The following is a 24,508-nucleotide window of genomic DNA, read 5'->3' as shown; positions in this document are numbered from 1 at the left end:
TTGTCCTATTTCTAAGAAAGTGTTTGTTCTTCCTTTGTTATGAGGCATTCACCACCCCTCTGATCCATCACCATTTGTGTACTAACACCCATACTGAGAATCCAATCACCTCAAGAACCATAAAGTGCTTATATAGAAAGACTATGGAAGTCACAGAAAGAGATATCATATTACTATGAGAGTGACTCAGATGTTAGGCAATCAACTAGTCATTTGAGTAGCAGATCTCAAAAATAGTGTGATTGATTTGTTTTCCCTATTGAATTAAATCATTTTTGGAGCCTTTTATACATATAACCTTAACCTTAACTTCTACAAAGAATCCCTATTTTAATTACAGCACCAATCACTCTACAGTAAAAAAAAAAATCCCCAAACCATACAAAATATAAACTACAGAAATTAGAGCCAAGAGAGATGACAAAGGACTTAAATTTTCATTTCAAATATAATTAATTCTAGTCTCAGAAAGTTGAAATTCATAAATGTAGAGATTGAAAATTAAAAAGTCATCTTGATAATACTGAAAATCAATATTCAGAAGGAAAACATCAGAAGTCCTTGTTTTCTATAAGTCTAATTTTCAGCTGTATCTACAAGTTGTTCTTTCTCACTTCCATTTTTTTCTTAGCCCCTTTTACAGATGACTATATCTCTGAGATGTGCTAAGTGCCATAGGAGACATAAATATGAATTAAGTCAGATGAGACATGTACAACTATGATATTATCCATTTTTTTTTTAATTGAAAAAAGAAAAAGACAGAATGAAGACAACCATTTTCCAGGTCCTATCCATCCTCATATGGTTAAATACTCCCAGTCTTGATTCAGATAGACTTTGAACCCAAAGTTAGAGAATGTAAAAAGATTATATAATTGTTTTCTTACTTTTCTTTCCTACTGCCCAGCTGGCGAGCTGTATATTGATCCCCATAGTCAATTAATACCAATTGTCGAGAAAAGACATTCACTTTGTTGCCTATAAATAAATCTTCCAAGTGCAGGCTATCATATTTGGTCCGCTTTAAAAAGGTGCGATGATTCTTTACATCATGCTAGAACCAGACACAAGAATATAATAAACAAACAAACAAAATTTATGAATAAGGAAAGTTAATCTTATCATAAGGTAGAAATAATTCTTAATTCTGTCTTATAAAGATAAGTTATATTCTGTTTCTTTTTTGTTACAAATGTAAATCATAATTTTTAATTACTTCTATATTTCTGAATCCAATCTGGTAATAACATAAAAGCTTTTTATTACACATTTAATACTCTTAAAACCCTGAATAGAAAGATTTGTTTATTACCAAATCATTTCAGTAGTCCTTACAAAATGCTAAAGAAAGAGTCATACACCCAAATTTCTGCTTTTTTGTGTACACAAAATCCCAATACCAAAAAGATCCACTTGTTAAAATTGTGTTGCCAATGAAGAAACACAAAGAAATAAACAGAAGCCTCTTAGCTTGATCCTCTCAATTTGACTTTTTGTAGCAGTAACAGCTTTCAATAATGAGGACATATTTATGACCATAATAATCCTTATCTATAATCACTTATTGGTTATTTCTTATCCAAAACATGAATAATCCCATTTCAGTCTTTTTTTTTTTCTTTTTTTGAGATAGAGGCTCATTCTGTCCCCCAGGCTGGAGTGCAGTGGCGTGATCTCAGCTCACTGCAACCTCCACCTCCTGAGTTCAAGCCATTCTCCTGCCTCAGCCTCCCGAGTAGGTGGGATGACAGGCATGTACCACCACACCCGGCTAATTTTGTGTATTTTTAGTAAAGACAGGTTTTCACCATGTTGGTCAGGCTAGTCTTGAACTCCTGACCTCAAGTAATCCGCCCACCTCAGCCTCCCAAAGTGCTGGGATTACAGGCATGAGTCACCATGCCCGACCCCCACTTCAGTCTTCTAACAACAACAACAAAAATTTCCTATCTTTGACATTAAAAGTAAAGGCACAAGTTAACTTCTTATATTGAAATTATAATGAATATCTTTAAAAAGAATTTCCATATATATACACACACACACACATACATATAAATGTGTTTTTAAAAAGCAATTATATAAAAGGCAATGGTTCCCATGTTCACCCCCTTTGCCGACATTCAAGCAAAGAACGACTTATTTACCATTTCAACAGATCCATCCCCTGGGTAAAATAAAAGCTCATAACGTCGAAGAAGTGAAGCATTTGGATCATACCACTCTGCAATGAAAACGAATCTTTCACTATGACTCTGCAAAGAAAGACAGAAGAATTTTAACACTAACATATAAAGAACAAGCACTCTCCTGTAAGTCACACAAAATGAAAGCAAGAATTATCAATTTGCAAAAAACAAACTTACTCCTACCTATTATATTGAATTTTTCTGCTTTTCAACAAAATATCAGTTATCAACACACCCTCAGAAATATTTCCTTTTAATTTCTCATATCTCAGAGATGACTTATGGATTGCTTATTACTTTATAGTCATCTAATCATCCTGAGTAAATTAACATTTTCTGAGAACATGAGCTCCTGATTTTACTGTGGTAGCAATTCAGTCCTTCTGAAAGCAAGTTTACATAGAGACTATCAATAAATTAATATAAGCATATATTTCTGAGGATAGCTCTCAATTATATGAAGTTTTGACTTCCCTAAATTTGAGAATCTAGTAGTATCAGAATATTACCATTAAAATTATAGTAAACATCTTTTTTCCTTAGTAATTACATATGATAGTATCTTTTTATAGAAATAGAGAATGTGTTAGTCTAGGACCTCTGAAAATAAATGTGAAGACAAGATTGAACATGCAAGAATTTCATTAAGGAAAATTCCTGTAATATAAAATGAGGAGGGAGCCAAGGAAGACTAGAAAAGCTGACAAAAACAATGCAAGTTTGACACAGAGTGGTGGAGAGATGCAAGCAAGTTTAAGTAGAATCATCCCAGATTGCTACAGCCTCTAAGGAAGGTTCAGTAAGCCCATCAGGAAGTGCTAGAGCCAGGTGACTCCCAAGGACACGGAGGGGCCAGCTTTAGTATCCCTGTTCCTCTCAATCACTGGCTGGGAGCAGCCTTTGGGAAACAAGTGCTCAGCACAAAAGCAGCAGTGGATTTCAGAGAACAGCAGCTGGGACCCTTGGTCATTTAGGTTGCCTGTAGTTGGAGGTCTGTGAAGTACATTCTTAGGGCTACCACAGAGAGCAAAAAATGAAAAAAAATAAGTCAAAGATGGGTCCTTTTCTCTTGACTATCGAGCAGGATTTCCCATTATATATGTTAGTAAAAATACCCTCGCCCCAAAGGCCCTTCATTATAATAAGCAAATAAAAGCATAGGGAAGAAGGGAATCTAGGAGTTTTATTGCTAATTCTGGATTTGCCATCTGATGCTCTGGTTAGGGTAAATTTGGGGATTCTTTTTATGTTAATAATTGACTTATAAATTCTAATGGTAGAAGTTGTATGTCTTATTATGTTTATAATATATCCATAAACTATAATGTAGATGAGTAGTTTTTAAGACACTTTTATTTTTCCCACAATCATCCAAAGACATATTTAAACGATGCTGATTACTCAAGAGAAAATAAATGTAAAATAAGAGACATACTATGACATTTGCAAAAGCCTTTCATCATACGTATTTTTCATATTGACTATATAACAATACAGCTTTTCTGAGTTTAGGTTTCACTGTGCATTCTAGTATTGTACTCACTTACAAATAAAAATTTAAATATTAGTAAATTATTGAAATTTTTACTATCTATAATAAAATATTTACTTAAATACATAATTGAAATGTTGCCTTCACTAAAATAAATATGAAATAGAAGAAATGACACATCTAACTAAAGCAAATGAAAAATCAATGAAACCTGGTACTTCCATTTATCCACGTAGCCTATCCACCAAACCTGCCAGCCACACTCTTTAATTCTGAATTGGGCAGCAGAATTTTGCACTATACTCTCTCCAGAAAATAGTTTTAATACAAAGAAAATAAACTGAAGAACTATTTCTTCTGGCTATGACAAAGTAGCTCATAGCAAACCAATGCTACTTCCAAGAACAACTAGAAAAGTAGGATATCAAAGATTTGGAAAGCTTTTAAGGCAGCCAGGGTATGAGGATCCAAGATCCAGAAAGACAGGAAGCCTACTGAAATGAAACCAACATTCACTGTGTTGTTTTTACTCGTAAGACACGTGCTGAGTCTCAAGTCAAGTAGGCAAGTGACTGAGAAGCCTAAGAAGCTGGTAGAGGGAGCCCACCAAGGGGCAGAGAAACAGGTACAAAAGTGAGCTCAAACCTGTGCTTGTTCAGTAGAGTTTTTGGAAACGAACTCCCAAGTCAGTGCTGTTTCCTCTGTGAGAAAAGGTTTATTACTCCAAGTACAAATTATATTCAAACTTGATTTAAACTTAACTTTCTGGTTTACCTTTACAGTAAAAACTGTGTTTACTTCCCAGAGTTAAAAGATATATCTAGAGATATAACAGTGGTACATCTGCACTTGGGATAAAACATCACAGGTTGATCTTTCAACTACCTGCCTGACACATATGCACACACACATGCACACTTACACACACCAAAGCCACCTTTAAAATTTAAAGAAAATTTACTTTTCAGCTTTGTTGAGCCAAATCTAGAAAAAAAGAGGAACTTGGTTTCCTTTTGCTTTTTTTTCCTCAAATGATATTAAAGCTATATATCATTTTGTTTTTAACTCTTCACTTTATGGATAAAGAAACTGAGCTCCAGAGAATATAAATGACTAGAATAAGGTCACAGAGCTGGTTAACAACTGAGCCAAAACTGGAAACTACACTTTCTACGACTCAGATATTTCCATATCACTAACCTTCCAGGGCCAACTCAAGAGGGAGAAACACTTTAGTAGCATATAGATACACCTTCAGCTGTTTGCCACAGATGCTCTGATGAGAATGTCACAACCTAATGATTATACAGACAATCATTAGTTCCTTCTTCCTTGAAGATTCCAGCGTCTATCAAAAGTAATTTATGGGGAGCATTTAAAGATTACACTGCATCAAAAACAGACTTTCTTAAAGAAGCCAAATCATTTTTCCTCTTTTGAACATTTTAAATATAAGTTATACATAATAAAAGAGTTGATCCCTCACACATAATCACACTTTGTTCCAGAAATCTTAAAGTCTTAAAGGAAGATGTGTATTATTATACCCAGAAGTCTTGAAGTGACTTGAACTGGACAATGTGGTATTATTGTACCCAAAAGCCTTAGTATCTTAAAGTCTTAAGGTCTCTGTCTATACAGAGAGAACTCAATGGTAAGTAATGTAAACAATTTTTACATTGTAACATGCATATATGTGTGTGTATATATGTATGTTATTGAGTGTAATATAAAATTCATATGTTTTATAACATAAAATAGGTGATTTTATGGAAATTTTGACCAATATTAGAATTGCAAGTGAAATTATATTTGAAGACTAAGCAAGTCCTTAGTGAAATAAATCACACCACTACCTCTCTCTGCTACTGTTTAAAGGAAGGCCCAGCTTTACAATGGATCATATGAAATCAACAATCTTTTCCATATAGATATACTTAAAAAAATCCAATCTCTCAGTTCAAGAGTGAGTTTAAGCTTATGTTACCAAGCAAAATTGTACTTTGGCCTCACATATTTCAATAATATTGATCAGAAAGCCATTCCATTCCTGATGATACTTTGATCATCAATCAACAAATACCAACTGGGCCTGGTACTGCTAGTATGCTGAGTGCAATGAGCACGCCAATCTGGTAAGTCTGCTGCTGCTGGTGCTACTGCTGCTACCATTTGCTGGCAGCCTACAGCAAGTGACATGGCCCTGAAATGTGTGGCTTAAAGAGAAGATCCAGGAAACTATAAAGGGTTTTTTTGGGGGAAAATATGGAGGAATATTTGAGTCCAAAAGACATGGGCAAGACTTAATCTCTGTAAGCCTCATTTTCCCCATCTGAAAAATCGAAACAGTACTTTCCTCATAAGGTAGTTATGGGGATTAAATGACTTAGTTTACATGAAGCACTTAAGATTTCTGTTGCCTATGTCTCCCGAAGCAACGATGGTGGTTTATAGGTCCACCTGTGACTTTAGAGCTGCATTGCACACACTCATCTCCCTCACTGATCTTTTTCTGACATACAAGAAGAGCATCTCTGGATTTGTGATGATGCAGCCTCAGCTGCAACTAATCCTAGGTAAATAGTTTTTTAAAGGTCTTTGTAGAAAAAATCAGTATGAAGGAAAAAGGGATTTATGATGGACAGAAAAATGACCAAAATTATATTTATAAATGAAAATAAAAACTACTGAACATATAATACTAAGTAAAATTTTGTAAAGGATATATAATATTAATAAATCAGAGCCAAAGTACAATTCTTACCTTTTGGGGAGTTCAAACAGTTATAGATCTGTTTTTGTCAATAAAAATTTTAGTAACACTGTTCTTTTTAAATTTTATAACACTATCTGTTACACATTCATCATTAGTTTTATAGCGGACTTAGGGTGCCCCTTAAAGCAGATACAGCTTAGATCATAATACCCAAGTCTTTTCAAATACATGGAAAGCCTTCCTAAGAAGGATGGGTACAAACATGGCAAAATTGCAAAGACAACAGTAAATACCTAACTTTTCAATGCCCAGACACGATGAACATCCACAAGTATCAAGATCATCCAGGAAAATATGAACTTACCAAATAAACCAAATAAGGCACAAGGAACCAATCCTGAAGAAACAGACATGTTTGACCTTTCAGAGTATTCAAAATAGCTCTGCTATATGTTTCAAAATCAACCCTGGCTAGGGGCCTGAAGCAAACCAGTTTAGTGCTAACAAAAAAAAAAAAATCTAATCTACTTTATTTTCACTCTACCTTCTCTCCCACACATTCCTTATTTCTCACTCTACTGCTCCAAGCTTCAACTTCTTTGTTCCTAAATATTTTATGAAAAAGTTCAAAACACTTTTTCTTCTAGATAAGCAATGTTTGTGTTTTCTTAATGTCATGCTGTGGTTTGAATTTTCAAATTTCATGAAAATTTGTGTTTCCTGGAAAAAAAACTAACAACAAAAAAAAAAACAACAAACCTCTGCTAAGGAAACCCAAGAAATTCAAGATAACACAGAGCAAGAAGAAATTCAGAATTCCATCAGATAAACTTAACAATGAGATTGAAATAATTAAAAAGAATTGAGCAGAAATTCTGGAGCTGAAAAATGCAAAAAGCATACTGAAGAAGGCATCAGAGTCTTTTAATAACAGAATTGATCAAGCAGAACAAAGAATTAGTGAACTTGAAGACAGGCTATTTGAAAATATACAGAGGAGACAAAAAAAAGAATAAAAAACAATGAAGCACACTTACAGGATCTAGGAAATAGTCTGGAAAGGGCAAATCTAAGAGTTATTGGCCTTATAGAAGAAGTAGAGAAAGAGATAGGGATAGAAAGTTTATTCAAAGGGCTGGTAACAGAGACCTTCCCACACCTACAGGAAGATACCAATATCCAAATACAAGACGGTTATAGAAGACATCAAACAGATTTAATCCAAAGAAGACCACCTCAAGGCATTTAATAATCTACCTGCAAAGGTCAGGGATAAAGAAAGAATTCTAAAAGCAGCAAGAGTAAAGAAGCAAATAAACAATGGAGCTCCAATACATCTAGGAACAGACTTTTCAATAGGAACCTTACAGGCTGGGAGAGAGTGGCATTACATATTTAAAGTGGTGAAGGAAAAAAAGACTTTTATCCTATAGTAGTATATTTAGTGAAAATATCCTTCAAACATGAAGGAGAAATAAAGACTTTCCCAGACAAACAGAAGCTGAGAAACTTCATCAACACCAGACCTGCTCTATGAGAAATGTTAAAGGGAGTACTTCAATCGGAAAGAAAAAGACACTAATGAGCAACAAATAATCACCTGAAGATACAAAACTCACTGGTAATAGTAAGTACACAGAAAAACACAGGACATTATAACACTGTAACTGTGACATATAGACAAATGCAAATCAAAACCATGATGCGGCACCATCTCACACCAGTCAGAATGGCTATTATTAAGAAGTCAAAATGGCTGGGTGCGGTGGCTCACGCCCATAATCCCAGCACTTTGGGAGGTCGAGGCAGAAGAATCACGAGGTCAAGAGTTCGAGACTAGCCTGGTCAACATAGTGAAACCCTGTCTCTACTAAAAATATAAAAATTAGCCGGGCGTGGTGGCAGGTGCCTGTAGTCTCAGCTACTTGAGAGTCTGAGGCAGGAGAAGTGCTTGAACCGGGGAGGAGGAGATTGCAGTGAGCTGAGATCGTGCCACTGCACTCCAGTCTGGTGACAGAGCAAGACTCTGTCTCTAAATATATAAATAAAATCCATTACAAATGATATTGGAGAAATTCAAAAAATCTTTGTGGCTACTACAAGCAACCATATGCCAATAAACTGAAAACTCTAGAAAAAAACAGAAAAATAACTAGACACATACAATCTACTAAGATTGAACCAGGAAGAAATTCAAAACCTAAAGAGACCAATAAGAAGTAATGATATCAAAGCCATAATAAAGTCTCCCAGTAAAGAAAAGTCCAAAAAATAGAGGAGGAAGGACTACTTCCAAACTCATTCTATGAGGACAGTATTACCCTGATACCAAAACTAGACAATGACACATATAAATAAACAAATAAATAAATAAATAAAAATACAGGTCAATATCTCTGATAAATATTGATGCAAAACTCGTCAACAAAATACTAGCAAACTGAATTCAGCAATACATTAGAAAGATCATTCATTATGACCAAGTGGGATTTATCCCTGGGATGCAAGGATGGTTCAACATAAGCAAATCAATCAATGTGATATGACATATCAAAAGAATGAAAGATAAAAACCATACGATCATTTCCATTGATGTTGTAAAAGCATTTGATAAAACTCAACACACCTTCATGATGAAAACTCTCAAAAAACAGAATACCGAAGGAACATACCTCAACATAATAAAAGTATATTTGACACATATAACAGACCCACAGCTAGTATCATACTGAATGGGGAAAAACTAAAAGCCTTTCCTCTGAGATCTGAAACATGACGAGGGTGCCCATTATCACTACTGTTATTCAACATAATAATGGAAGTCCTAGCTAGAACAATCAGACAAGAGAAAGATATAAAGGGCATCCAAATTGGAGAGAAAGAAGTCAAATTATCCTTGTTTACAGATGATATAATTTTATATTTTGAAAAACCTAAAGACTCCACTAAAAGACTCTTAGAACTGATAAATTCAGTAACGTTGCAAGATACAAAATCATACAAATATCAGTGGTACTTCTATATGCCAACAATGAACAATCCAAAAAAGAAATTTTAAATAGTTATCCCATTTACAATAGCCACAAATAAAATAAACTACCTAAGAATTAACAAAAGAAATGAAGTGAAGATCTCTACAGTGAAAACTATAGAACACTGATGAAATAATTTGAAAAAGACACCAAAAAAATGGGAAGCTATTCCATGTTCATGGAATTGGAAGAATTAATATTGTTAAAATGTCCACACTACCTAAAACAATCTACAGATTCAATGCAATCCCTATCAAAATACCAATGTCGTTCTTCAAAGAATAGAAATAGGAAAAACAATTCTAGAATTTATTTGGAACCACAAAAAACTCAGAATAGCCAAAACCATCCTAAGCAAAAATAACAAAACCAAAAAAATCACATTAACTGACTTCAAATTATACTACAGAGCTATAGTAATCCAAACATCATGGTGCTGACATAAAAACAGACACATAGACCAATGGAACAGAATAGAGAACCCAGAAAAAATCCACACACCCACAGTGAACCCATTTTCAACAAAAGTGCAAACAAGATACACTAGGGAAAAGACAGCCTCTTTAATAAATGGTGCTGGGAAAACTAGATATCTATATGCAGAAGAATGAAACTAGACCCCCCTATCTCCAGCCATATACAAAAATAAAATAAAAATGCATTAAAGTGTTAAATCTAAGACCTCAAACTATGAAACTACTACAAGAAAACATGGGAGAAAATCTCTGGGCAAAAATTTCTTGAGCAATACCCCACAAACATAGGCAACCAAAGCAAAAAGGAACAAACGGGATCACATCAAGTTAAAAACCTTCTGCACAGCAAATAAAACAATCAACAAAGTGAAGAGACAACCCACAGAGTGGGAGAAAATATTTGCAAACTACCCATCTGACAAGGGATTAATAACCAGAACACCTAAGGAGCTCAAACAACTCAACAGGAGGAAATCTAATAATCTGACTACAAAATGGGCAAAAGATCTGAATAGATATTTCTTAAAAGAAGACATACAAATGGAAAATAGGCATATGAAAAGGTGTTCAACTTCACTAATCATCAGAGAAATGTAATCAAAACTACAATGAGATATCATCTTATCCCAGTTAAAATGGCTCTTATCCAAAAGACAGGCAATAAAAAATGCTGGTGAGGATGTGGAGAACAGGGGACCCTTGTACACTGTTGTTAGGAATGTAAATTAGCAAAACCATTATGGAGAACACAGTTTGGAGGTTTCTCACAAAACTAAAAATTGGGCTACCATATGATCCAGCAATCCCACTGCAGGGTATATACCCAAATAAAAGGGAATCAGGATATTGAAGAGATATCTGCATTCCTATGTCTGTTGCAGCACTGTACAATAGCTAAGATCTGAAAGCAACCTAAATGTCCATCAACAGATGAATGGATAAAGAAAATGTGGTACATATACATAATGAAGTACCATTAAGCCATAAAAAAGAATAAGATCCAGTCATTTGCAACAACAGAGATGGAACTGGAGATCATTATGTTAAGTGAAATAAGCTAGGCACAGAAAGACAAACATCGCATGTTTTCACTTATCTGTGGGTTCTAAAAAAATGGAAAAAAATTGAACTCATGGACATAGAGAGTAGAAAGATGGTTACCAGAAGTTGGGAAGAGTAGTCAGAGGCTGTAGGGAAGGTGGGGGTGAATAAAACAGGTACAAAAATATAAAATAAATACAAAAATATAAAAATAAAAAGAATGACCAAGACCTACTGATAGCACAGTAGGGTGACTGTAGCCAATAATAACTTAATTGCACATTTTAAAATAACTTAAAGAGTGTAACTGCATTGTTTGTAACAAAAGGATATCAAAGGATAAATGTATCAAAAGGATAAATGCTTGATGGGACACAGTACATTCACCATAATGTGCTTATTTCACATTGCATGGCCTGTATCAAAATTATCTCATGAACCCCATAAATATATATACCTACTATGTAACCATAAAAATTTAATTTTTTAAAAAAAAGAAATTTGCCAAGATCACACAGCTTATAAACAGAGGTGAACCCAGGCAGCTTGACTCCAGATCTCCTGCTCTTAGCCACTCTCCTTAACCGTGGCAAGAAGGGATCGAAACTCCCTTCTGAGAGACACTGGACTAAGCAGCCTATATAAGCTGCACTGTTAGCTTGATTTCTAGAAACAGCAACTATATTCTTTCAATTTAACCCCCTATTAAGACAAATCAGGTTTTAAAAACCAATACAATCATAACAATAAAAATCAAGCCATACTTATCAGACTTGTAATTCTAACAATGGACTGAAAAAAATGTACATTGCATTTTGTAATGCTGTATTTTAGGAAAAATTACTTCACAATAGGCAGCAAAATATTTTTGTTCATACAAAAGTATTCCCTTCTTTAAATCATACTAAATGGATTACATAATGCATGATGAAGAAATGTCTTAAACTAACTAGAAGTCTTATTTTCATGATTTGCATGCTGAAGGGTCAGTAACTAGTCTCAATCTATTTCAAGTCAAGTATCTGCTTCTGTTTGACTTAAAAGACATTCTGGAGTAAATTATGTAGATGATAAAGTTTACAGTTCAACAGGCTTCTAAAGTTTAGTCTGAGTCTCCATGAACCCACATTTCACCTTGAATGACATTATAATAGAAATCAACAGCATCAGTAACCAAAACAGCATGTTACAGGTAGCAAAACAGACACATAGACGAATGGAGAAGAATAGAGACCCACAAATAATACCACACATCTACAACCATCTCATCTTTGACAACCCTGACAAAAACAAGCAATGGGGAAAGGATCTCCTATTCAGTAAATGGTGCTGGGAAAACTGACTAGCCATACACAGAAAAATGAAACTGGACCCCTTACTTACACCTTATACAAAAATTAAGTCAAGATGGATTAAAGACTTAAATGTAAAATCCAATACCATAAAAACCGTAGAAGAAAACCTAGGCAATACCATTCAGGACACAGGCATGGGCAAAGACTTCATGACAAAAAGGCCAAATGCAATTGCAACAAGAGCAAAAACTGACAAATAGGATCTAATTAAACTAAAGAGCTTCTGCAAAGCAAAAGAAACTATCATCACAGTGAACAGGAAACCTACAGAATGGGAGAAAATTTTTGCAATCTACCCATCTGAAAAGGTCTAATATCCAGAATTTACAAGGAACTTAAACATATTTATAAGAAAAAAAAAAACAACCCCATCCAAAAGTGGGCAAAGGATATGAACAGACACTTATCAAGAGAAGACATTTATGTGGCCAACAAACATATGAAAAAAAGCTCAACATCACTGATCATCAGAGAAATGCAAATCAAAACCACAATGAGATACCATCTCATACCAGTTAGAATGATGATTAAAAAGTCAGGAAACAAGGGGCTGGCAAGGCTGTGGAGAAATAGGAACACTTTTACATTGTTGGTGGGAATGTAAATTAGTTCAGCCACTGCGGAAGATGACTGGCGATACGCACTGGCGATTCCTCAAGGATCTAGAAGCAGAAATACCATTTGACCCGGCAATTCCACTACTGGATACGTACCCAAAGGAATATAAATCATCCTACTATAAAGACACATGCACATGTATGTTTACTGCAGCACTATTTACAATAGCAAAGACATGGAACCAACCCAAATGCCCATCAATGATAGACTGGATAAAGAAAATGTGGTACATATATACGATGGAATACTATGCAGCCATAACAAGGTGTCAGATCATGTCCTTTGCAGGGACATAGATGAAGCTGGAAGCCATCATCTTCAGCAAACCAGCACAGGAACAGAAAACCAAATACTACACATTCTTACTCATAAGTGGGAGTTGAACAATGAGAACACGTAGACACACAGAAGGGAACAACACATACCAGGGCCTGTTGGGGGGTGGGGGATGAGGGGAGGGAACTAACAGGACGAGTCAATAGATGCAGCAAATCACCATGGCACACGTGTACCTATGTAACAAACACATTCTGCACATGTATCCTGATTTTTTTAGAAGAAAAAAATATATATATATATATATACACACAGAAGGAAATCAACACCATCTAAGAACCTGCCCCCTCAAGCCAGCTGCTTCCAGTAATGGTGAGTGAAAAGTGGCTTCTAAACAAGGAACTTTTCACTTTGCCTTGAACAACATTCTGAGAACATAGCAGACAATTAAAAATGTATTACCTACATAGTAGGCAAACAAGCATAGTAATTCACATTGCTTTACTTAGATGTCACAGTGATAAGTACAATAGAAATAAAAACACAAGGAAAAGGTTTATATTATCCCATTGCCAGAGGCTAGATTTTAAGCACTAACTTGTTTTGTACCTATCCTTTATCACATAGTCTTCCTCCAAGGCTTCCTTCAAAGACCAAGAAATTTTCTTACATTGAATAGTGTCAAATATTAACCTGACTTTAGTGTAACCATAACCAGTTTTGAACCTGTCCAGGTTGTTCACAGAGACCTATTGCTTCTTCATAAATCTATCTCGTAAAGACAGACAGAAGGCAAGCTCAAGTAAAAAGAGTCTTCATGTGTTAAGAATCTAATTTGTCAACTCTAACTTAGCATTTCTCATTAATAAAGGAAAACAAATTATAACAGAAGGAAATGTCAGGTGAATTATTAAATTTAGTTAGCTATCCTATTTCACTTAAATTCTTTAAACACTAAGTATAACCATTGCAATCACGTTTTGCTTTTTAAAAATTACAGTTTAAATACAAATGTTTTCTTTTGAAAAAATATTTTCAACAGAATTTCACATATTTCCAAGATTGTGTTTTTTAATGTCACTTCAAGACAATATCTCAGAAATAGAATGCATTAGTTTTTGTCTTTACAGAAAAAAAGTCAATGATGCAGTGAACAGAACACAAACGCCTGTATTTCCCCAACTGTGATGTTTAAGATGTACTTTCACCTTAATTCCTGCTAAATTTTGTTAGTGAAAAATGCCAGAAAAGAACCATTTCCACAGTTTGAGTATAAAGCAGGAAGCTGGACAAACAAGATGGAATCATTTAAAAAGGTACACATTCAGTTTCAGGGGAGAAACAGCTTTTTAAACTTCACCTCGGGCCCTATGATCTTGAAAATTTTTGCTGACTTCTGCAGATCACTGCCCAGTGGAAAAAAAAAATGCCATAAACCATCTATCAAGGGAAACCTCTCTGAAAAGCAAGGCTGGGCCGGGCGCGGTGGCTCAAGCCTGTAATCCCAGCACTTTGGGAGGCCGAGACGGGCGGATCATGAGGTCAGGAGATCAAGGCCATCCTGGCTAACACGGTGAAACCCCGTTTCTACTAAAAAAATACAAAAAAACTAGCCGGGTGAGGTGGCGGGCGCCTGTAGTCCCAGCTACTCGGGAGGCTGAGGCAGGAGAATGGCGTGAACCCAGGAGGCGGAGCTTGCAGTGAGTTGAGATCCGGCCACTGCACTCCAGCCTGGGCGACAGAGCGAGTCTCCGTCTCAAAAAAAAAAAAAAAAAAAAAGCAAGGCTGAACTTTACTTTAGACATCTCAAAGAAAACACGGTTATTATGAAGTCTTCCCAGACCAACCCCAGCCAATGGATATTTCTGTAATTGGAATTTGATTTTCACAGAATTTCAGAGATCAAAGGAACATTAACAATGAGGAAACAGAAGCTCAGATAAGTTAAGTGACTTGGCAAAAATTACGTTGACTTGTTAAGTGGCTTAGTTGAACAAAGACCCTTGTTTCTTCACGGCAGACTGATGTTCCCAGAGCAGAACACTGGGTTGTTGTCTAATTTTGTATTACACAACACAATTATCTCTCTGATAAAATTATGAAATTCTCAAAGACAGAAGCTATATCACTTATTTCTATTGAAACTTCAAGCTGGCTTTCCTAGTTCTGGGACCTTAAAATACTCAAATAAAACATTTACCATCAACTCGGGTGCAGCACACCAACATGGCACAAGTATACATATGTAACAAACCTGCACGTTATGCACATGTACCCTAGAACTTAAAGTATAATAATAATAATAAATTTTTTAAAAAAACATTTACCAAAATAAAGATCTAAAGGAGTAAATAAATGTGCACAGCAATACATCTTGACAAAATGGCAAAAATCCACTCTTCCATATTCAAAAAACTCCCCCCAAAACTCTAATATTTGTTTGTAAGTCCATTTACTTATATTTCCAGAACGATTCTCAAAGAGGACATCTTTTCTTACTTTTCTGGATAACTATGGGCTTCTCTGACTATCATCTTAAAAGAACATACTTGGCAAAGTATTAAGTAACTCCGGGACATGAGTTACCCATCAGAGATCACTGGCCAACAACTAACTGAACCTCAATATTCGAAAAAGAGAGATGGCTCTTAATCAATAAATAAATTCTGGGGCTAATTATAGTGGCATGAAAATATTTAAGCAATTATAAACTATTCACTTAATGTTCAGTTAGAAAATTGACTTTATTATTGAGCTAGAAATCATCTGATCACACAGAAAATAACAATATAAATGCTAACTTTGAGTTTTTCCAAAAAAGCAACTGTTGTCAAGGTCACAAACACAATGAGCCAAGTCTTGTTATTCCTTTATCCCATAGCTATTGTACCACTCTGCCTGAAAGTGGATGTGCTAGACATTTTCCATTTGTCCCTCCAGACCTTCACTCTGCTCTTCTCCATCCTGTTCTAAGCCTGGTCAGCTGGCCTCCATGAACGTCATCAAAGGACCCCCTTGCCCTTGGACTTTTACATAGGTTTGGCCAGTAGAAGCCAGTGGCTACAAATCAAAGGAGAACGAATGGCCAAGATATTTATTCTACTTCCTCCTCCTTGCCAGATCACATTGCTTAAGTTTCTCCTCTGCAATGAAGACCACAGCTCGTGTCAGACAGCCTTTCCATTACAGCTGCTCTCTGGTAGTTCTCTCCATTTTCCCTGATAGGTCAAGAAGTAGTAAAGGCTCCCTGTTGTCACTAACCCCGACTTCTGCTTCTTGAACCATCCCTTCTTAGTTTCTGTTACTCTGCCCATACCTTTGTAACTAGTCCCTTTAGTGAACCGTTCAGTTATCCCATTTCAGTATTGACATGATTTGGTTCTGGATCCCCAGTCAAATCTCATCTTGAATTATAATCCTCATGTGTCAAGAGAGGGACCTGGTGGAAGGTGATTGGATTACAGGGCAGTTTCTCTGTGCTGTTCTTGTGATAGCGAGTTCTCATGAGAGCTGATGGTTTTAAAAGTGGCAGTTTCCCCTGCACATTCTCTCTCTCCTGCTGCCTTGTGAAGAAGGTGCCTGCTTCCCCTTTGCCCACTGCCATGACTGTCAACTTTCCTGAGGCCTCCACAGCCATGCAGAACTGTGAGTCAGTTAAACCTCTTCTCTTCATAAATTACCCAGTTTCAGGTATTCTTTATAGCAGTGTGAAAATGGACTAATTCAGAGAATTGGTACCGGCAGAGTGGGGTACTGATATAAAGGTAACCTGACAATATGGAAGCATCTTTGGAACTAGATAACAGGCAGGGGTTGGAAAAGTTTGGAAGGCTCAGAAGAAAAGAAGATGTGGGAAAGTTGTGAGCTTCCTAGAGACTTGTTGAAGGGTTTTGACCAAAATGCTGACAGTGATATGGACAATGATGTCCAGGCTGAGGTGGTCTCAGATGAAGATGCGGAACTTAGTGGGAACCGGAGTAAAGGTCACTCATGTTATGCTTTAGCAAAGAGACTGGCAACATTTTGCCTCTGCTCTAGAGATCTGTGGAACTTTGAACTCGAGAGATGATTTAGGGTATCTGGCAGAAGAAATTTCTAAACAGAAAAGAATTCAAGAGGTGACCTGGCATTTTCTGAAAGCTTTCAGTCAGATGTGTTCACAAAGAGATGGTTTGAAATTGGAACTTATGTTTAAAAAAGAAGCAGAGAAAAAGGTTTGGAAAACTTGGAGCCTGGCCAAGTGGTAGAAAAGAAAAACCCATTTTCCAGGGGGGAATTCAAGCTGGCTGAATAAATTTGCATAAAAAATGAGAAACAGAATGTTAATAGCGAAGACAATGGGGAAAATGTCTCCAGGGCATGTCAGAGATCTTCACGGCAGCCCCTCTTATCACAGACCTGGAAGCCTAGGAGAGAAAAATGGTTTAGTGGGCTGGGCCTGGGGCCCCACTGCTCTGTGGCCCTGGGGCATGACACCTTGAGTCTAAGCCACTCCAGCTCCAGCTGAGGCTAAAAGGGGCCAAGATACAGCTTGGGGCATTGCTTTAAAGGGTGCAAGCCCCAAGCCTTCGCAGCTGACACATGGTGTTGGGCTTGCAGGTATGTGCAGAAGACAAGAGCAGAGCTTTGGGAGCCTCCACCTAGATTTCAGAGGATGTATGAAAACACCCAGATGTCCAGGCAAAAGTCTGCTGCTAGGGCAGAGCCCTCATGGAGAGCCTCTACTAGGGCAATGCAGAGAGAAAATGTGGGGTCAGGGCCCCCACACAGAAGAGTGTCAATGTCCTCCAGACCCCAGAATAGGAGATCCACTGACAGCTTGCACCATGTGCCTGAAAAAGCCAGGGGCACTTGATGCCAGCCTTTGAAAGCAGCCAAGTGGGCTGTCCCCTACAGATCCACAAGGAAGGAGCTGCCAATGCCCTGGGAGCTCACCTCTTCCATCAGCATGCCCTGGATGTGAGACATGGAATCAAAGGAGATCATTCTGGAGCTTTAAGATTTAATGAGTTCTAAAAAAAATTTTAACAAGTGCCCTGCCAGGTTTTGGACTTGCATAGGGTCTGTGGCCTCTTTGGTTTGGCCAATTTTCTCCTGCCTCAGTTTCCCAAGTAGCTGGGACTACAGGCACATGCCACCATGCCTGGCTAATTTTTTTGTATTTTTATAACAGACAGGGTTTCACCGTGTTGGCCAGGCTGATCTCGAACTCCTAGCATCAAGTGATCCTCCTGCCTTGGCCTCCCAAAGTACTGGGATTACAGGTGTGAGCCACTGCACCTGGCCCACATTGTCTTGATTACTGTTGCTTTACAGGAAGTTTTGAAACCAGAAAGTTTAAGTTTTCCAGTTTTGTTATTCTTGTTCAAAACATCTTGGCTAATCTGGGCCCTTCACATTTCCATATCAAATTTAGGATCAGCTTGTCAATTTCTGCAAAAATGCCCACTGGGATTTTAATAGGAATTGCACTAAACCTATCTACTAATTTAGAAAGAATTGCCACCTTAACCATATTACGTCTTCCAATCCATGAAGGTTGAATGTTTCCATTTATTTAGGTCTTTAATTTTACTCAGTAATGTTTTGTAGTTTTCAGTGTACAATTCTTTCAGTTATTCCTGAGTATTCTTTTGGTGTCATTGAAGTGGAGTTAATTTCTTAATCTCTTTTTCAGAGTGTTCATTATACTATATAGAAATATAATTAATTTTTGTGAAATCAATTGCTCTTGTATTCTGCAACCTTGATGAACACATTAGTTGTGGTAATTTTTTTGTGGCATCCTTAGGATTTTCTTTACATAGGGTCACATCCTCTGTGAATAAAGGCAGTTTTATCCTCTCCAGTCTAGATGTCTTTCATTTATTTCTTGACTTACTATACCAACTAGAACTTCCATTCCAGTGTTGTATAAAATTGTGAGAGCAGACATCCTAGCCTTGTTCCCAATTTCAGGAAGAAAGCATTCACACTTACCATTTAAATATGCTTTTTCATAAACCCCCTTAGGTTAAAGTTCACTTCTACTTCTAATTTGTTGAGAATTTTTATTATGAATGGTATTGAATTTTGTAAAGTGTTTTTCTGTGTCTATGATTATATGTGTTTTATCCTTTCTTTCATTATTTTTTTGTGTGTTATATTCATTGATTTTCAGACGTTAAATCTTTTTGGCATAAATCCCACTGGATCATGGTATATAAACCATTCTACGTGTTGCTAATATTGCTGATACTTTATTGAAGATTTTTTTGTCTCTATTCATGATGTTGGTCTGTAGTTTTCTTTTCTTGCAATGTCTTAATCTGGCTTTGGTATAGGACAATACTGGCTTCACTGAGTGAATTGTACTTCCTCCTCTATTTTCCAGTAAAGTTTGTGAGATTGCTATTATTTATTGTTTAAATGTGGAATAGAATTCATGAGAGTAGTTATCTGGGTATGAGCTTTGTAGAATGATTTTTAGTTACGAATTCAATTGCTTTATTTAGTATAGCTTTATTCAGATTCTCTATTTCTTCTTGAGTTTTAGCAGTTATGTCTTTCAATGATTTTGCCCATTTCATCTAAGTTATCTAATTTAATGGGATAAAGTTGTTCCTAGTATTCCCTTATAATCCTTTTAATTTCTGTAGGGATAGGAGCAATGTCTCCTCTTTCATTCCCGATTTTGATAATTTGTATCTTCAGTCTTTTTTCTTGGTCAGTCTAACCAAAGTTTTGCCTATGCTAATTGTTTCCAATAACTGATTTTTAGTTTCATTGATTTCCTCCATTTTCTATTTTACTGTTTTCTACTCCAATACTTATTTCCTTTCTTTTCTATTTCCTTTAGGTTTAATTCGTTCCTATTTTTCTTTTTCTGTTCTCTTTTTATTTTCTAGTAGAGATGGGGGGGCAGTCTCACTATGTTGTCTAGGCTAGTCTCAAACTTCTGGCCTCAAGTAATTCTCTCACTTTGCCTCCCTAAGTGCTGGGATTACATGAGTGAACCATCACACTTTGCCTTTTTTTGTTTGTTTTTTGTTTTTTGTTTTAAGGTAGAACCTTAAGTTGCTGATTTGAAACCTCTCTTCTATTCCATTTCAGTCCTTTCTCCTTGGTTTCTTGATGTTTGAGTGTCAGAATACTCTACAACTTGGTCTTTGGACCCTTGATCTTTAGCTACACTCACTCTGTTATCATCTTGTCTAGTCTTACGGCTTTAAATATAATCTATATATTGACAGTGCTCAGGCCAGACCACTCCCTCTAAATTTTAGGTGCATATATCTATCCAACTGCCTTTTATCTTAGATATTAGACAGCTCTAGTTTAACAGGCCCCAAGTTGAAATCCTGCTCCCAGCCTCCTAACACAAATTTGCTTCTTCACCAATCTTCCGCATCTTAGTTAACAGCAACGCTATCCTTACCATTGCTCAGAACAAAATCCTAGGGTCATCTTTTAACTCTATCCTTGACTCATTTTCTCTCAGACCATAGATCCAATTCATCAGGAAATCCTATTAGATCTACCTGCAAAACATATACACATTCTAGCCACTTTACTACCTCCACTGCAAACCCCCTACTCCAAGCCACCATACTCCCTCACGTAGATTATATCCTCATAACTAATCTCTCTACTTCCATCTTTGCCCCCCTACATCTACTCTTAAAAAAATATAGCCAGAGAGGATTCTGTAAAAATATAAATTGTATCACCTCATTCCTCTGCTTAAAATTTGCCAACTCAGCCTATGGTCAACCCACTTTCAATAGCACACAAAGCCGTCCAGGATCTGGCCTCCAGTGATCCGTGTGACTTCATCTCCCACAACTGTCACTCTTGCTTACTTTGCCTTAGCCACACTGTTTCTTGAACACATGGCATGCTCCCACCTAAAAAAGTCTGTCCACTGTCTTATTTCCTGGAATACTTTTTCCCCAGTATTTACATGGCTTATCCTTTCTCACCCTCAAGACTTTGCTCAGGTATCATCATCTTCTCCACAAGACCAACTCTGGCCACCTCCCTTTAAATGATATTCAACACCACTATCAGTACCCCCAACATTCATTACCCTGTTCATTTTTTCCCCTAGCACTTATTTACCTTCAAGTATAATGTATACTATACTTCATATGTTTATTGCTTATTGCATATCTGCTCCAATAGAATGCAAGCCCTTTTAGGGCAGAGATTTTTGTCAGTTTTATTTATGGATGCATCCCAAGGGACTAGGTATATGCATTGCATTTATCAGATATCTATTAAGTATTTGTTGAATGAATAAATTTAAAAAGCAGAACTCTTCTAGCTATCATCAATTGAAATGTTAGTTATGCCTTAAAAGTTGAATTTATTCATGCCTTCATTCATTCAACAAATATTGAATGGTTTCTCTTTGCCAGGCACTGCAATAGACGGTGGGGATATTCAAGACAGAAGACAGACAAGGCCCTGTTGACATGCAGCTTACTTACTAATTTTCTGTCTCTCCTTATAGAATGTAAAAGTAAAAATATATATATAATTCTTGTAATAATATATGTTATAGCCAGGCATCATAGCTGATGCCTATGATTGCAGCTACTCAGGAGGCTGAGGCCGGAAGATCGCTTGAGCCCAGGAGTTGGAGTTATGACTGTACCACTGCACTCCAGCCTGGGCGACACAGCGAGACCCCATTTCTAAAAATGTAAGTAAATAAATAAATTGTGTTACAAAAACAATAGGATAAATAAGTAAACATGCCAATTATTAGGGGTAGTGAGCTAGGAAGTACCCCTTCAACTAGAATAACAACTACACTTGATATGAGATGTCAAAACAGGATGAGGAAAAGCCAGTCATGCAGAAACCTGGGGTAAAAAAACATTCCAGGTAGACAAAAAGTATACAGTTTTGGGAGGAAGATGGACCTTTGCAAGTTTAACAAACAACAAAGCCAGTATGATTTGAAGGTAGAGTATGAGAGGAGAAGATACAGTGGGATGGCATCCTGTGGCATCTATCCATTGTAGAGGCCCTAAACCCACCCTGACATTTGTAGTAAATTAGATGCATCCTGGAATGGTACTTTTATATCACCTTCTCTCTCCTGTGCTCCTTCCTCCCATATTCTTTTTTCTTTCAAGAATAAGAGCCAATGGCATAGACGAGCAGTATCATTGCTAAGAAATCTGAAAAGACTATTCTTTAGTCCATCTAGTACTCCTGTGCAAACAGAAAAAGTTGTACCTTCCTCAGAATATTTTACTGCCACCTGTTAGAAAAATACATAATCGAGGGCGGAGCAAGATGGCCGAATAGGAACAGCTCCAGTCTCCAACTCCCAGCGCCAGCGACACAGAAGACCGGTGATTTCTGCATTTTCAACTGAGGTACTGGGTTCATCTCACTGGGGAGTGCCGGACGATCGGTGCTGGTCAGCTGCTGCAGCCCGACCAGCGAGAGCTGAAGCAGGGCGAGGCATCGCCTCACCTGGGAAGCGCAAGGGGGAAGGGAATCCCTTTTCCTAGTCAGGGGAACTGAGACACACAACACCTGGAAAATCGGGTAACTCCCACCCCAATATTGCGCTTTAAGCAAACAGGCACACCAGGAGATCATATCCCACACCTGGCCGGGAGGGTCCCACGCCCACGGAGCCTCCCTCATTGCTAGCACAGCAGTCTGTGATCTACCGGCGAGGCAGCAGCGAGGCTGGGGGAGGGGCGCCCGCCATTGCTGAGGCTTAAGTAGGTAAACAAAGCTGCTGGGAAGCTCCAACTGGGTGGAGCTCACAGCAGCTCAAGGAAACCTGCCTGTCTCTGTAGACTCCACCTCTGGGGACAGGGCACAGCTACACAACAACAACAACAACAACAACAACAAAGCAGCAGAAAACTCTGCAGACGCAAACGACTCTGTCTGACAGCTTTGAAGAGAGCAGTGAATCTCCCAACACGGAGGCTGAGATCTGAGAAGGGACAGACTGCCTGCTCAAGTGGGTCCCTGACCCCTGAGTAGCCTAACTGGGAGACATCCCCCACTAGGGGCAGTCTGACACCCCACACCTCACAGGGTGGAGTATACCCCTGAGAGGAAGCTTCCAAAGCAAGAATCAGACAGGTACACTCGCTGTTCAGAAATATTCTATCTTCTGCAGCCTCTGCTGCTGATACCCAGGCAAACAGGGTCTGGAGTGGACCTCAAGCAATCTCCAACAGACCTACAGCTGAGGGTCCTGACTGTTAGAAGGAAAACTATCAAACAGGAAGGACACCTACACCAAAACCCCATCAGTACATCACCATCATCAAAGACCAGAGGCAGATAAAACCACAAAGATGGGGAAAAAGCAGGGCAGAAAAGCTGGAAATTCAAAAAATAAGAGCACATCTCCCCCGGCAAAGGAGCGCAGCTCATCGCCAGCAACGGATCAAAGCTGGACGGAAAATGACTTTGACGAGATGAGAGAAGAAGGCTTCAGTCCATCAAATTTCTTAGAGCTAAAGGAGGAATTACGTACCCAGCGCAAAGAAACTAAAAATCTTGAAAAAAAAGTGGAAGAATTGACGGCTAGACTAATTAATGCAGAGAAGGTCATAAACGAAATGAAAGAGATGAAAACCATGACACGAGAAATACGTGACAAATGCACAAGCTTCAGTAACCGACTCGATCAACTGGAAGAAAGAGTATCAGCGATTGAGGATCAAATGAATGAAATGAAGCGAGAAGAGAAACCAAAAGAAAAAAGAAGAAAAAGAAATGAACAAAGCCTGCAAGAAGTATGGGATTATGTAAAAAGACCAAATCTCCGTCTGATTGGGGTGCCTGAAAGTGAGGGGGAAAATGGAACCAAGTTGGAAAACACTCTTCAGGATATCATCCAGGAGAACTTCCCCAACCTAGTAGGGCAGGCCAACATTCAAATCCAGGAAATACAGAGAACGCCACAAAGATACTCCTCGAGAAGAGCAACTCCAAGACACATAATTGCCAGATTCACCAAAGTTGAAATGAAGGAAAAAATCTTAAGGGCAGCCAGAGAGAAAGGTCGGGTTACCCACAAAGGGAAGCCCATCAGACTCACAGCAGATCTCTCGGCAGAAACTCTCCAAGCCAGAAGAGAGTGGGGGCCAATATTCAACATTCTTAAAGAAAAGAATTTTAAACCCAGAATTTCATATCCAGCCAAACTAAGTTTCATAAGTGAAGGAGAAATAAAATCCTTTACAGATAAGCAAATGCTTAGAGATTTTGTCACCACTAGGCCTGCCTTACAAGAGACCCTGAAGGAAGCACTCAACATGGAAAGGAACAACCGGTACCAGC

General features: G+C 37.5%; 1 protein-coding gene across 2 annotated transcripts in view; it reads right to left on the bottom strand.

Moving 5' to 3' along the window:
• The window catches only part of NME7 (NME/NM23 family member 7), a 212,184-nt gene that overhangs the window by 168,062 nt on the left and 19,614 nt on the right, over window positions 1–24,508 (bottom strand). Inside the window, exons 1-3 of one of the 2 annotated variants that reach the window (XM_009193528.4) lie at window positions 4,885–4,995; window positions 2,151–2,258; window positions 891–1,057 (exon numbers count right to left, since the gene is read on the bottom strand). In XM_009193528.4, the coding sequence (XP_009191792.1) occupies window positions 891–1,057; window positions 2,151–2,258; window positions 4,885–4,926 (317 nt within the window). In that variant the 5' untranslated portion in view covers window positions 4,927–4,995. Of the gene's footprint in view, window positions 1–890; window positions 1,058–2,150; window positions 2,259–4,884; window positions 4,996–24,508 lie in introns of those variants that run through there. The other variant, XM_003893523.4, reaches the window with a different exon arrangement.

This window comes from Papio anubis, chromosome 1 (genome assembly GCF_008728515.1).
Source record: "Papio anubis isolate 15944 chromosome 1, Panubis1.0, whole genome shotgun sequence".
NCBI classification, from domain to species: Eukaryota; Metazoa; Chordata; class Mammalia; order Primates; family Cercopithecidae; genus Papio; species Papio anubis.
This window is presented reverse-complemented; position numbering and strand designations above follow the sequence as displayed.